This window comes from Psittacula echo (genome assembly GCF_963264785.1).
Source record: "Psittacula echo genome assembly, chromosome: 11".
In the NCBI taxonomy this organism is placed as follows: domain Eukaryota; kingdom Metazoa; phylum Chordata; class Aves; order Psittaciformes; family Psittacidae; genus Psittacula; species Psittacula echo.
Genome location: NC_137746.1, coordinates 6,480,167 through 6,495,734, shown reverse-complemented (window position 1 = coordinate 6,495,734; position 15,568 = coordinate 6,480,167). Strand labels below are relative to the sequence as shown.

The 15,568-nt window shown below is 43.1% G+C and overlaps 1 protein-coding gene across 2 annotated transcripts in view; it reads left to right on the top strand.

The window, feature by feature from the left end:
* Positions 1-2,718: 2,718 nt before the first annotated feature.
* GLRA1 (glycine receptor alpha 1) overlaps positions 2,719-15,568 on the top strand; it is a gene marked incomplete at both ends in the record, with an annotated part of 36,527 nt that continues 23,677 nt past the window's right edge. For both annotated transcript variants that reach the window (XM_080626888.1, XM_080626887.1), the window contains one exon: positions 2,719-2,774. In XM_080626888.1, the coding sequence (XP_080483014.1) occupies positions 2,719-2,774 (56 nt within the window). The remainder of the gene's footprint in view (positions 2,775-15,568) is intronic.

The following is a 15,568-nucleotide window of genomic DNA, read 5'->3' as shown; positions in this document are numbered from 1 at the left end:
AGTAACACATACAGGGCACTGTACCAGGGCAAGGAAGTAACAACTTCCTTAGCACCAGGAAGAGATCTAAGTGCATATTTTCTAGGGGCGAATATCTGCTTTCTTGACCTAATGGGCAGGCACCCTGCCCTTCTAAACCAAGGAAGTTATGAGAACACAAGTTGGGACAAAATGAAACCAGTCCGGATTCCTTTGACAGAAAGCAGATTAAACTTATAGCCAGTGGTGAAATCACATGAGACAGTCATATCTTACACAGCCTATTTCTAAAAAAACCAGAAGGCTGACTAGCCTCCAGCTTTAACCTTCAGATGCCAAGAGATGATTCTGCTTCCTGCTCTTTGTCCTGCTCCCCAGTAAAAATACAGGGAAACACCATTTCTTTTCTGCTGTGCCCATCCCGTTAACATTCCCAGAGTGGAGCTCCTTCTCTGCTCTGTCAGCTCACTGGGGGCTGGAGAAGTACAGTGACAGAGGCTCATCATCCATGTGGGGATAACTATCAGGAGAGAAAGTACAGTGAGAAGCCAGCAAGCAGCAGGCAGGAAACATTGTGTGAAATCACATCCCCAGGAATCTCCATGAATTGAAATCAGAGCCTGTTATTAATCTGGCTAGACACTGAGACCCAGTAGCTGGAGTAAATCAGATCAAACTCCTTCTGTAGCAATGGCTAGAAGCCAAGCAGGTCTTTCTTCCCTTTTTTTTTTTTTATTGAATGATAACCAAAAGGATATTTCTGTCATCTTAGCTAAGTAAATATCCTGCTTTAAAACAAATAAAAACAGGCAATGAAAAACACGAGGTGAATTTTAGTATGGCAGGAAGGTCCTCCGAGATGCAATCGAAAGTGAGAAGAAAAACTTAGTTATTTCCTGGTGTGGGGGACTATGGTATTAGTGGAGCAAGCAGTCCATTTCACCTCCACCCACCCAACAACGTGGGATGGAACAAGTCTTGGAACAGATTAACAGCTAAAAAGGGGTTAAAAGCGAATCTTTCTTTGCCATGGAGAGTTTTGCAAAGCACAGGACAAGTAAACAGAACAGAACTTAAAAGCAAAAACCCCATTACACCAGAACAAGAAGAAAGAAATCCTAGATTGTTTAGGAGTTTTAATTTCAGTTCTCAGAAGTTGAGGAGAAGCCGAGCAGAGTGGCACGCTGACGAAGTGACTAAAGAGCCCATTCCTCCCCTCCTTCCCCGGGACCACCACACTCAGCACCCTGCAAGCACAGCTGGAGCTGAGATAAGAAACTGCTAAATGTTCCTTACCTTCCCTGACCTTGATGGCTCTGGTATTTGCCAAACTTCTCTGCAAAACCAAATGCAAAAGGGAACAAAAACAGTCAAATAAAATAAATAAATAAATAAAAACCCACACACACACATATACACAAAAAAAAAAAAAGAAAAAAGAAAAAAAAAAAAAAGAAAAAAAGCCAGCAACCCAGAGATGTTCCTTAAAAGCCAACAGCAACAAATAGCAACTGCCAACCAAGCAGATCTTCCACGAGATGGAGACTTAAGGCAGGCTACGCTTGCCCTGTCAAGGGAGACGATTTCAGAGACTTCTTAAAAAGACAGCAATTCGTGTAGAAAAAAAACCTGAAACAAACCAAAACGTGTCAGCGCTTTAAAGGTTAACAGCAGCTGCCGAACAACATGCGTTTATCCAACCGCGTCCTAGAGTAGTTTTTTCAGCTCCGAGACCAATGAGCACAGCTAAGAGGAGGGCCTCGGGATGGTGGAGAGACCGAGCTCCCCCCTCCCCTCTGCCTTCCCTCTTCTCCACCTCCTCCTCCTTCCCCCCTAATTTTTTTTTTTTTTTTTTTTTTTTTTTTTTAGTTTAGTAAATTAATGCAGCAAGAAACTCCCAAGACCTGGCGAGTCCTGGCAAGGGAGAGAGGGCAGAGGGGAAATGAGATGCATTAGGAGGACACTGAGCCACTTTCTTTCTGAGCACAATGGGAGTGCTTCCCAAGAAACTTCCCCTTCTCTTCTCTCCGCTCTAGCCCTGAGCAATGGGACACCTTCCCTACAGCAGCAATAACTTATCCGGGAGGAAAATAGCCCAGGAAGCAGGAATCAACAGCAGCAAAACGGCAGGCAGGAAAGCGCCACAACCGGGACTGCAGCACGGCTCCACATTGACAAATTCCTGTGGATGTAATTAGGAAGACACCCCGGCTAGCAGAGGAGATTAAAGCCCTGGGTTGTTAAGGGTTGTCATCCACCTACCCCCTCCCATCTTACCCCCCGCCACCCTGATGGCAAACCTACACCCCCTCCATCACTCCCTCTCTCCAGCCTGATGTCCGGAGCGAGAGCCAGCTGAAGGGAGAATTCAGTGCGGGAAGCTTGGTCCTTCGGCCCCGAGCACCACTGCAGTGGCGGGGACACCGCCGGAGCGAGGGACGAGCCGAGGCAGCGCCAGAGCGGAGCAGCCGGCCGCGGAGCGCGGCGCACCGCCGCTGTCCAGGGTGCTGACCGGAGCCGCCCGCCAGACGCTGTCCAGGGTTCTGATCGCAGCTGCCCTCCCCTGATACTGCCCAAGGTGCTGAGCGGAGCCCTCGGCCTTCCCCTGGCCCAGCCTGCCTCGGGAGGGGTGGCTCGCTTCCCCTACCAATTCTCTCAAGTGCCGGGTTACTTTATTGGCCAACCCCACCGGCCCACCCCTCACGGAGTACAAAACAAACCACAGCGAGAGCTGGAAAAATGTGCAACGTCAACGCGCTCGGAGTCTACGTGTGGGAGACTATCGTTTTCTTCAGGTAAGGCTCGGCTTTACGGGAGCAGTTTGCTCGCACCGGGCGCCGCCGCGCTGGACTGCCTGTCCACCTCGAGCTCGGGGCATAGCCGCTAGAGAGAGCCTCAGCCTTAGGACAGCGGCTTATCTGCCTTTCTTGAGGGACCTTTTCACCTCCCCTCGGTTCCTCGAGGCTGTCTATCGCACAGCCCCGGGCTCGGGACTTTCCACGGCTTTGGGAGTTACTCCGTTTAATTAGCACCGCAATCTCTCTAACCGCAGTGCTGAAAACACCGACCCCGGCTGGTTGCAAAGTGACAGCTAGTGGTGGCTGGAAATGCTGCACTTGAATTTACCCGGGTAAATATTCCCACTTCGCCCCCTCCCCATCCTCAGGTTGCAGGTTAAGGTGAGTTCCGTAGGATTCTTTCACTGCTTAGGTATGTTCACTTGAGGCACTCCTTTTCAAAGAGGGCTCACCCTCTCTCCTCAGCTTGCTATGCTGAAAGTCACATTAAGCAAGGAAATTCTTTCTTCTCAACTTTTTTCTTTCATGCTGTTTTCAACATCTTTTCCTTACAGAATCTAAATGAAAGCCAAAGGGGATGTGGGGAGCTTTTTGCAATTATATCCATTATCAATCACCTAGCTGTACATTGATTCTGCTTTACATATGTTCAGTTTCCCATTAAGTCTAAGGTAGAAGAGGAAGAGGTTTATCCTTAAAGAATGTTTCTGGTCCATTTCTCCCTGCACTGCTTTTATTGAATGGGCAAAAAAATAAAAAACACCTCACTACTGGAAGTTAGAAGCTCTTCTGTCTTTGCATGAATAATGGAGCCTGCCGTAGCAAGTGTTAGATGCCAGATACATGCAACTGAAAAAAAACCTTCTTTCATGACCTGAACTTGCTCAGTCTTTGACTTATTTCAGTGTCATGGCGGCTCTTATTTCTGCATTTCTGTATTTTATCAAAGTCTCGTATCCTAATGTGAAAGAACAAACATTATTTACACCAGCATCACTGATACAATGCTTACTATTTTATGAAACATAGCAGCATATCTGCTGATACTGGTCAGACTTTTCAAGCTAGCAGTCTCTTTCCTTTTGAACACCAAAGTCTTTTCAGGCATAAAAATTAAGATATCCCTACTTTTTGTGTAATTCTACAGAAAAATCAAAGACAGCAAGATTGTGACATAAATTCAAAGCATTTAGATGTTTATCTGTTAGGTAAACCAAGAAAGAAGTTCTAGAAATTGCTAAAGTCACCAGTATCTGAAAAACAATGCACAACACCCAATAGTTTAGAGCCATCCTTTCCCATTTTAGTCAGCCACAACTGTATAGCAGCACTGCACAATACAATGGAGTGGACTACTAAGAAGCATATGTATGTGCATTAAACTCCTTAGTTAAAGAATGCTGAAGCAGAGAGATTAACAAGATTAAACAAACAAATGCTCTGGAATGTTGTCAATAAATAAGCTAGAAGGTAAAAGGAAAATAATGAAAATAAAGAGCATTTCCATGCTTGAGTTTCCTATGGCCCTGGCACTAAAGAATCTGTCTGGCTTTCCTCTGAACTGCCTTAACAAGGGAAATTGATTGACACTTTTCTTGCTGATCCTGTTCTATGATGCACGCTTATGCACCACAACACATGTGAGCACTTACAGATTCTCAGCACACCAATTAAAATCCTGGGCATTCAAAATCTTGGTAAACCAGTCACTTCAGGTTCCAATGTTGATATTTATACTGTTACAAACTGTATACCTATACATATATGTGCTATATACAATTATGTTACATTGCATACAAAAGCTATTTCTGGAAGGATAATTTTCCTCATATTAAGAAAATTTGAAGATGCTTTAATTCAATTGTTTCCAAACAAGGGAAAAAAAAAAAAAAAAAAAAAAAAAAAAAAAAAAAAAAAAAGGGAAAACAACCATAAAAGCCAAAGCAGTAATTCCTGATCAGAACTGACTAAGCAATGTTTTCCTTTTTACTCCCACTTTGTGTTATGTGTTCAGTTTATAGTTTATAACAGGCCAAAAAATCTACCAGCCTTTCTGGTCCAGGAATAGCTTTGCTATTTCAGTTTCAGTAAGAGAAGTTTATTCATTAACAGTCATTCATAAATTTAGTGTGCCAATTCCTCCTGCACTCAATCATATAACACTTAAAAGAAAAAATAATCACACAAGCCGATAATCCAATAATCCACAATAAAAGCCTACATTGCTTTAAATTATGGTGTGTATCACACTATTGTCAGCCTGTCAAAAATATTAGGGAAAGAGGATCCATTGCATTTTAGCACGTACACCACAAAAATAAAGGAAAACTCAAAGTCCCAACAGAAAATTAGGTACAGCTAATATAGGAAATAAGACCAGATCTGCTGCTTTAAAAAAAGATGTCCTTCACCAGGCTTTTATAAAACAAGACCCTATGGGAAACAGTAACATTTGGTCTGCGAATGCAAACGTTATGGCATTACCAATATATCTGTTTGTTACTGTTGGTGTGTTTTAGAAGGCATTTGCACCAAGAGGCTCATTCTGACACACCTTTATTTATGGAAGAGCATTTCCCATTTTGCTACCTGCTTTCTCAGACTGCAGTCACTTAGCTGTGACTAAGACATTTACTAAGACCCTGAATAGAGGCAGGATGCAAACTGGGTTTGGGTGGGAGATGAAGAGTCTTCTGACAGGCTGCTTGACCAACCATTGCTGACACATATCTATGTAAGGCAAAAGGCTTTCTTGAGAATAAAAATAGCTTGTGTATTATTTACACAGGGACTTCCAGATATCCTGCTTCTATCTGTGGAGACATACAAACATTTTCTCAAAGTCTAACTACATACACTGCATGTTCATATCCTGTTTCAGTTGAGAATTCCTTCATGCAGAAACAAAAGCTATCCCTACCCTGTGATGATCTTGCCTGGGCTTTCTGTTGTACCATCACATTTTAACAGCTGTAGCGGTCCAGAAGCACCACTGCATAAGCCTTGGGGTAGGAATACACCTTGTACAAGTTAGGAGATAAAAGATAGCCTAGACCTGGAATCTTACCCAAGTGAAGACTGTCCTGTGAGGCTTTGAATTTGTTTGGGTCTGGTTCTTGTCCTAATTGCACTCCTGTATATCGGGAATCAGCAGCATGACCTTCACCAAATCAAGATCAGAGTTGGCCCCTCCTGAACAGCAATCTGTCAGCTAGGAGTAGTGATTCAAGGCTACTGCTCCAAGTGACTCAGAAGCTTGAAGTTGCTGCCAGCCTCAGACCTTATTGGAATGCTCTGACTGGCATTTTCATATTCCCTCCTGTCAGTAACAGGGTTACTTGATTCCTGTTTTTAAAACAATAAGATGACATTGTGAATATGCCACCTTAACTTTTAGGGAAAAGTGTCTGTCTTTCCATAAAGAGATTTGACAAGCAGGTGATTGGAAAGCTGCTGATTTCAGCCCCTTGCAAATAAAAGACAGAGGAAGAAAAAGGGGTAAAGTGCGTGCTATCTCTAAACTTTCTGCTATAGCCTGCAGTGTTAGATAATATTAGAGGTACCTGTGAACAAAGCACTAATAAGAGACATTCAGAGCCAGAAGCTAAGCAAAGTAGCAGGTATTCTCCACAGTTAAAGAATTTTTTCCTCACAGGAACTAAAAGCTACTGCAAGTTGTGCCTTTTGACCTGTTGTGCCCCTGCTGAGTCTGTCAGCTCCTCCACAAAATAGCAAAGGCTCAGACTAAATAGCTATAAGGACACTCTTCAGCTTCTTTGGTCTGCAACCTGTAATAGCCCCATTAGAGACCCTGATAAAAGGGTTCCATATTCAAGGTTTGATAACACAATGAAGTAGACAATTCTACCTAAAAATCATCATTAAATCATTCCACAAAGAAAAATTAATTTTGTGTCATCCCAGTAGAAGCACAAAATGTTTGGGATCCTGCCTTCTGCAGGGACTTTGATACACACTTCCATCCCTTCATAAACAAGTCATTTGCATGTAAGGCAATTAAAACAAAGCAATATAAAATATGCAAGACATTTTCTAACACAGTCTAATCTTAACCCTCCTTTCTAAACCGCTGCTTGCCTCCAGACATGTAACTTAGATAGATCCGAACAAAAGAAAGGCTCCAGAAATGTTTAGGCAAAAAACATTTCCCCTCCTTACCCTGAGTACAAGGAGCAGGAAACCCATAGATAATCACCTTGTTTAAAAACATTACAAATAACTATGCCATTTCTCATATGCACTACTAAAATACTCTTTGTTTCCAAGGCAGTGGTGCTGGGCAGATTTTAGGTAATATAGACTGGCTTTCCACCTTGATTCCCACTGAACATTAGCTTATACTGCAGCAAGTCTCACTGGCAGAACATGTATTTACTGTTCAAATACCTGAAGGGAGCTGCTTCTGGAAAGAGAACAATATGCAGAGGGAATAGCAGGGTCCTACCCTTATCTGTAAGGGTATATGAATTATCATGTAATCATATGAATTATCTACAGAGACTTCCTTCAAGAACAAGAACTTGAGCAGGAAAACTTTGCTCCCCCTCATTCCTCTTCTCCCAGGAAAGAGGTGTTGGACACCCTGATGTATGAAGCAAGTCAGCAGCAAAGGGCCCACTGACTGTTTTAAGTGCCTCAGATTTAATAGCACAATCTAAAGTCTAAGAAGTTCATTCTACTACTAAGATATTCAAGTGAAAAAGGAAAGCACTTGTAAGCAACAAGTCTAAAAATCTAAAATCTAGCACACTAGAGTTCCCCTGGTCTTGGGCAAACACTTTCCCTCGGTGGCTTATGAAGTTCATCTTACCAAATCCTTGTGAGTTGACTTGGATAGAGAAGGATCCCAACACCTGAATTAAGATGTTAATCAATGCCTAAGATTAAATTATTTTATTATCTCAGCACCAACCAGTGATCATTCATCTGTGATGGAAAACCAGCAGAGAAGTCTATTCTCATTTCATCCTAGCATGCAGGTTAAAAGGGCTCTCCAAATTTCAGTGCTGAGAACAAGATGTTAGATCACCTAATGATTATAATTGCTATATAGGTACTGATGAAAGACAAGGGTTTAAAAATAAAATAAAATAAATAAAATAAAATAAAAATAAAATAAAATAAAAATCATACCTTAAAAAGGACAACATCCAAATCAAACCCACAACATTTAAATATGTCAAATCACCTAAAATCTATTCACTGTGTTTCACTTGCTCATTTTCTATAACCTGGAGCTTTTCCAGGAATCCTAAAGTGACTACAAGTATTAAGACGACACATAGGCTGATAATGCATTTTGACTTCTATCTGTTTTATTTGCCTGTATCAGCTCTCACTATTGAGGCACATTAAATGAGGGTTTCACTATTTCCAGTAAATTACCCTTTTACTATCATTACCTTGCATACTTTCTATTGACCTTTATCTGTCAGCAAAAGCAGAATGATTTCTATCATTATGAAGGATGGTTACACCTGTGCACCTCACACCCTTCAGTAAAAATGGCTCATCATACTCTTTCACATGCTTCCAGTGTCGTTCCAGCACACCCTCCCCACCATCACTGGATTCAATTTATTGATTGAAAGTCATTCCAAGCACTTGTGATCATTTCAGTTTGGAGAAAAATAAGAATTGGAATAAATGAAGCAAAAAAGAAGGAGCGAGAGAAGCAGGAATTGCTGCTGCTGCTGCTTCAGTGCAAGACACTGGAAGGATTGTTAGCCATGACCAGACAACTCAACACCAGACTGTCTGGCTGCTGACTTCTAGACCTACTTGCACAGCCCAGAAAAGAGCAACTTTTACATTGCACTCAGCATAAAATATGGCTCCTTCAGCAGGTCAGTTCCCCTTAGACAGAGAATTAAAAAACCAAACCCAGCACCTCCTCTGTTTCTCACCCTTGCCCCAAATTATCTGAAAAATTTATGTTTGCGTTTGTGAAGTCAGACAACAGAAACTATTTTCCTGGATGGGAGGTGGTTTGCATTGCTATTTCTTAGCTAAGATGAATGGTTTATTCACAGTTATGTGTCTTCCTTAATCTCTTGGGAAACTGCTGATGCACTCTAGCCAATCTGGTCCTGGTGGTCTGCATGCTTTGATCCCACTGGTGCTATAGATCAGATACACACCTCCAAGCTACTCCTAAATCTCTGATGCTTCAAGAGACTGATGCACAGAAACTCAAAAAACCAAAATATAGCTTTTGTTCCCTCAGTAAGGCCAAAGCTCAGAGAGGGCCTGCAGAGAACAGAAATAGATGGAGACAATATGCACCCATGGTTTACACACACTGAGCGGTCCCCATTATGAGGGCAATTATTTCATCCATATAATGCACCACAGTAAGCTGCTGATTTGGGGACTGCATCACATCTGGCTGGTACATAGACACAGTTGGCATCCTGTAAATACATCTCTGCTGGATCTAAGAGCCAGCCGAGAAAAACAGGAGAAATCTGAATTTACTAAACCCCATGAAATTTGGATTTTGAGGAGGAGGAGGAAAGAAAAGAACACATTATTGCACCTGCTTTCTTTTTGATTTCTCCTTCTTCATCTTTCCACTGTGGCTCACAGCCTGCTGAGTTAAAAAATAGAAGGCAAAAAAAAGACAGAACACCCAAATGCCTCAGCAGACAGCCAGGGAGCTCTCTTGTTTTCATCAGTGCCTCATTGCAGGGTGGGTGAGGAGGGAAAACACTACCAAAAGGTTGCCAAGACAAAGAGTGTCGCATGCATGGAATGGCAGGGCTTGCAGTGCAATCAATCATCGCACACACTGCCTTCAGCTGAAAGCTGCCGACAGCAGCTCCCCTCACAAGCCTGCCCTGCAAGCGATGCCTGTCCCTGCAGCCACCCGCCCAGCATGCAGATCCTACTCCCCAGCAGGGCTGGAGCAAACACACAAATCAATAACAAAATCAAAACCAACAGCAACAGAAGTGGGACTGACGGTGGGTAGGGCCATTATCGCACGCGCCTGGTTCAGCAGCAAGATGGAGCTGAGCCAGGAATCATGCAGAAAATACAACAGAATTCGTGACTTCTCGCTTTTACTCCATTTTCTTTGTATTTTCCCCCATATTTTAGATGATGCAAGTAAGAAGATGCTTTGTACAAAGCTCCAAGCAAAAAATCCTCTTCCCCATTCTAATGGGGTAGATACAAAACCTGAAAAGCATGAGGGTCAGCTGTTATCAGCGTCCTTTAAAAATATCCTTAGCTCCAAATGTTCTTGTTGGTGCCAAAAAACCCCTATGCAAGATGGGCCAAGTCCCCCATTCTAGCAGGATCTGCGCACCACATGTATTAGCACAGTTGGGATTAGGGATTCAATGCTCTGAATCTCCAGGTGAGGCAGCCTATTCTTGTCTTGTAAAAACCACAAAGGCTGTGGACAAAAAAGGTGACTTTTTCATGAGGTATCTTTACAGTGTTATCGCTTTGCTCACTCTCAGTGTTTTCAATCTCAGGAAGCACTCCTGAGCAGGGCAATAGTCCCTGGCATATCCACACACAGAAATTTCCCCTCACCAGAGCTCCCAAGATCTGATTTACAGACCAAAATGCATGCATCCCACCTCTAATGCCATCCCACGTACATGAGAATTGCAAGCATCCTCCAGCTTCCAGCCCCATCCATCACACCCTGACATGGAGCTATGGGCTTAGAAATCATCTCCCAGCGGCATGGCTGACAAAGAGCAAGTTTCATCAAACAATCTACTCTCCCGCACCAACATGGGCCCTGCAGCACTGACAGGGTTGAAGAAATAGGTTTTTTTGTCAGGGAGCTGAAGAAATTAAAGTCAGAGAGCAGCTGGGGTGGGACAGAGAAAAGTCATCCCGGGCAGGGGAGCTAGAGTTTAGCCATTTCATTATAGTTCATGAATAAACTGATAAATTACACCCGGAATCAGGCGCACAGAGGGAACATTCATCTCCAGTAGCGCATTTGCGTTGCAATGATAACAATTCCATCAGAAAATATCATTTTACACAGCACAAAATGCACATGGAGAGCCCCAGTTTTACTGTGGGACCCACGATTTTGTAGGCAGATAGCGCATGTTAACTCAGAACACCTTTCACAGGATCTGCAGCAAAAAGTTTCATAAAATAAACCCCACAACCATGCTGCACTGCATGTTCTAGCTCTCAGAATTCTATTCCTACTACCTCTGATTTATCAAGAAAGAAAGAAGCGGTTACAATATTCATAGCCAATCTTAACAAGCAGCATAAATCCTTAAACTAAAAACTAATTTCTAAGAGCTGCTGCAGCAAGTTATTTAAGCTGATGAAAACGCAACTGATAGTGCAACTGCAGAGCTATAGGTAGGAAAGGATCCATGATCTCTCATAGTTCTGACACTTGTCTGGTCTGTGATCTAAAAGCCTCCTGATGTCAGTTGAGGTTCCCACCGCAGCTCTTTGTCCAAACACTAAATCAAGAGCACATCAGTGAAGATATAATGAATAAGAATCCCCATCTTGTAAAGAGATTTCCCCCTCCCTTTGTTTACTGCAGTCAGTAAGGCTGTTTATACACAACTTTAAATATCTGATTAGACCCCTTGACTTTAAAGGGAATATTCAGCATGTGTGACGCTAGACACACGCCTTTGTCTTTGTAGGGATTTTTTTTCTCCTTTGTTTTTTCCAATAAAAAATGTATTTATAACTTTTTTCTTTTTAAACCCTTCAGTATATGCACACATAAGAGTCAACACTGGTGTTTGCTGGGTATATTTCAAAGTGATTAAAACCTGAGCATTGACTTTTGCTTCTCTAATGTTCAAGTTAAGTTTTCAAACCTGTCTCAGTGACTGAGGATCATACCTCTCCAGAAAGTCACGACTTGTGCTCCAAGAGCTGTAGATGCTTCTGGAAGAGGGATTAGTTAGGAATGCTGCTAGAGAATGCCTGCCACTCAAAAAGAGGGTTAACACACACTTCTTTTTAAGTATGCAATAAGCAAGAGTGACCATGCACCATAAGAGAGTTTTGAACAGCAGTCCCTGTAAAAGCAGGGATCTTGCAAGCAACTGAGCACTATTCCCATGCAATCTGTTGGTCTCCCTGTGCTCTTCCCATCTCAGCTATCCAAAATGGGCAGATTTCTCCCCCCCCCCCCCCCAGCTCTCTAGTCATTTATTATTTTCTTATTGCTCTGTTCAGGCAGCATCAACAATTGTTCCAAGTGCTGGTGTCTTTCCATAGAGTTAATCAGTGTAATTGGGATGTTTTATAGTTCTGGACAGGGTGTTTTGCCATATGGCATAGGAGCCATGGGCTGCAGGAACGTGACAGTGGAACACAGACGCCAGAATGCTGCAGTCTGAAGTTTTTTCCCCTCACTCCAGTGAAGTTGTTGAAGCTTTCTCTGGATGGGAATAAACACAGAGGGTTAATTCCCCAAGGCTCATGGAAAAGCACCTCCCAGCTCCTCTCCTCTTGTACAGCCACAGGGACAAGCAGTAACATGTTGTGCAGGATGTCAGAGTGTTTCAGGATCCTTTGGGTTAAAAATTTAACTGATTACATTCTGCCACCTCTGCAATGCAGTTACTTCTGGTGCAAAAGCTAGAATTGGTTTAAGCAGCTCACAGCAACAGAGCACAACCAGCCAGGACAGAGACAGCAACATTAACAAGCCTACTTTTTCTTTCCCATCCCTCTGCTCCCGCCATGAACAGAGATAAATCACAGCTTATTGCCCATTTCTTTCTCAGAGCAAGATCGCTTTCTCGCAGGTTCTCAGAGTCCATATTTCACCAATCTCACTGTACATGATTATTTTCCTATCCTATCCCAACACCCAGCTCTGCTCCATGCCTTGCTGCATAAGATCTCAGACGAATTAAGAAAACAACCAAATCCAAATTTCCTCCCCACCTTTGAGAATAAGTTCTGCAAATCCACCCCTGTAGCACACCCCATAACCACACTGCAGGGACAGTAATTACCAGCAGTTGAGCATGACCACATGGATTGCAATCAGTTCTGTGCAACCAGCACATCTTTAACATTCAGAGCTCCTACTCTGCACCATGACAGACCAAAAATAAAGTATCAGGGCTTTCTTCTCCCCATACACCTCCACTCTTTATCCTGTCCACCTCTACCACTGTAAGACGGGAATTCAGATGTGACAGAGAAACAGACAATGAGTTTCATCCTTTTTAATTAAATTGTGTATCAATATTGATTGTGCTATTAATTTTGATAGTAAATCTAATCATTTAAAAAAAGTCTGCAAGCAGTCTCTGCCAAGCCTTCCCAGGCCAGAGCCTGACAGCATTTCCCTCCAGATAACACAATGTGCAGTCAGAAATAACAGCCTGTGTACAGAGTTTGGAGCTGCCCCTTTCCCTTGGAAAAATCTCTCATCTGTCCCTCCTCCCTCTTTCTGCCTGCTGAGGACAAGATGGAGACAGGCAGCATCAGCAGCAGCCGAATGCAGAGTGGGTTCTGCTGAACTCCATTCCCTACTCAGGGGGTTCCTTACCCAAGAGGTACCACCTCAACAACCAGGGAGATGATCAGCAAGAGTGGAGAGTTATCATGGTTAACACTCAGTCATGGACAGCACAATGCCTTTCTATACCCAACCATTTGACGTTCTCTTTGTGACTACACTAAAACCTCTCAGTTTTAGTGACTCCAGCAGACTCCAAGTTGATTAATTCTCTTGTGTCCCCAAGATCTCATGCTGCTCTAGCCTGACTGATGGGAGAAACAGTTATACCTGTCTCCTCAGCCTGCCTCAAAGGCCTGATGGCTAATCCTCTCCCCTGGGATACCTACTTACAGAAAACATCACATTTGAAGAATGCTACTCCCAACACATTCCTGCCAAGCTTTTTGGCTTGAATTGTGTTTCAAAAATAAACAAACCACCCCAGAAACCTTTGCTGAGCAGCACCGAACCAGGCTAAAACAATCAGGTATCTATTTCCCAACATACAAAGAACCTAAGCACAGGAATAACCCAGTGCTGTTCTCAAGGCACTGATGCTGCACCAGTTTACCTTCACAGGGACCTGAGCCTTCCACACTTTGCAGAGAGGCAGTTCCTCTGCAAACACTTGTTTTCCAACAGTTTGTGCTTCTGCTGCCAGACATTATTTTTCACCCTCAGAATTAATGATTAGCAATTTCAATTATTTGACAGGGGAATAGAGGCCCTGTGCTAATTAAATTCCTTCATCATTCCTCTTTGAAAAGAAAGAAAAATTAGTATGTCTCAGTATCAGCATTCCACCAAAACAGGGCAGTTTGTGATGTTTGATTAAGTAGATGGACAACCATGGGCACAGCAAAAAAAGAGGCATGAAAACGTTGCACAGGAGCCATACAAATAGGGGAAGGAGATGCAAACAGCCAGCTGGGAACCCAGCAAACAGACATGTCCATACTGCAGAAAAGCTACTTTCTAAACCAAACAACTTGTAATAAGAATAACATGTCTGTTTAGCTGAAGCACAAAAAAACAGTGCCGCTATAAGGTGGGAGAAACCAGTAATAAATGCCCTGCAAAGCTTGACTTCTCCATTTTAAGGAAAGCAGTTCTGAGTAGCTGGGGTGTTCATCTCCACTAGCGTTCACATTCACATGCCTGCTAGTGGGCTGGACCTCCTGGAGGCTCAGTGGTGCCTGCCTTCGTGCCAGCATTAATACCACAGAAGATTATGATAGTTCATCGACCCTTTGAAGAGATTCTTCCCATTGTTGTTGCTGTGATGATTGCCTGATAGCACTTTCTCTGCCAGATCCACTGGGGATTACACCAGCATAAATAAGATAAGCCGCTGTGTGGCTGCTATTAAAATGCACCAAGAGGCTCTTGGCTCAGACAACACTCTTGCATCAATGCAAACTACATCCTCAGTGGTTTTGTTACATGTTTTGCCTTTTTTTGCTTATTCAGAGAACAAATTTTCTCTCTGAAAAGCACAACTCACCCTAAAGTTCCAGTTCTCTCCTATTGCAAATAGTTTTCAAATCACTTGGTAATTTCCCTTGTCTCTGCTGGGCCAGGAGATGAACACTCCTATGGGAAGTTCAAAGGTGCTTCTGTAAGAACTAAAGGATATAGAAAATCCCAGAAACCTCCCAAGGCAGCACATTCAGGTCTGTCTTGACCTGCTGTAAGTGAGCAGTAGCCGATAGCTTTTCTGGGTGCTGCCTGAGCTAAACTGCTATAGCAAAGCTCAGTTGTCACAGCCAGAGTGAACGTTTCAGACTTGTGTTAGGTGCAATCTGTCCCCCCGAAGCATAGTGGGGGACAGCCTCCCTGTAGCATTTCCTACTCTTCTGAGCTAGAGAGTAGGTACATCTGCCTGCTGCTGGAAAGGTGCTGCTATGCCCTCATCCCCTGCTTTCTTGCCTTTTCTTGTTAAACCTAGGGGGGAAGTTCACAGCTGGTTTTAAGAAAACTAAATAGAAACTGGGAGAAACTCTGAAATCATCATTCTTAGGTCATACATAAAAACACACAGCAGCCAGAGCTTCTAAAACAAGTACCAGGTGAGAGGAAACCACATCTGACAGTTGCAGCATATTCCCAAAGGTGCTCACAGAAACTGTTCAAGGGATGGGTGTGAATATGCAGAAAGTAGTGGGGCTGTTAGAGGGTGGTCCTCTCTCAGATGTTTATGGGATTCATTTATCCAAATATATACTTTCACATAGGAACTGAGCCCATGAAATTAGTTCACTTACAACTTCAGTGCAGAAAGAATCAGAAAATGACA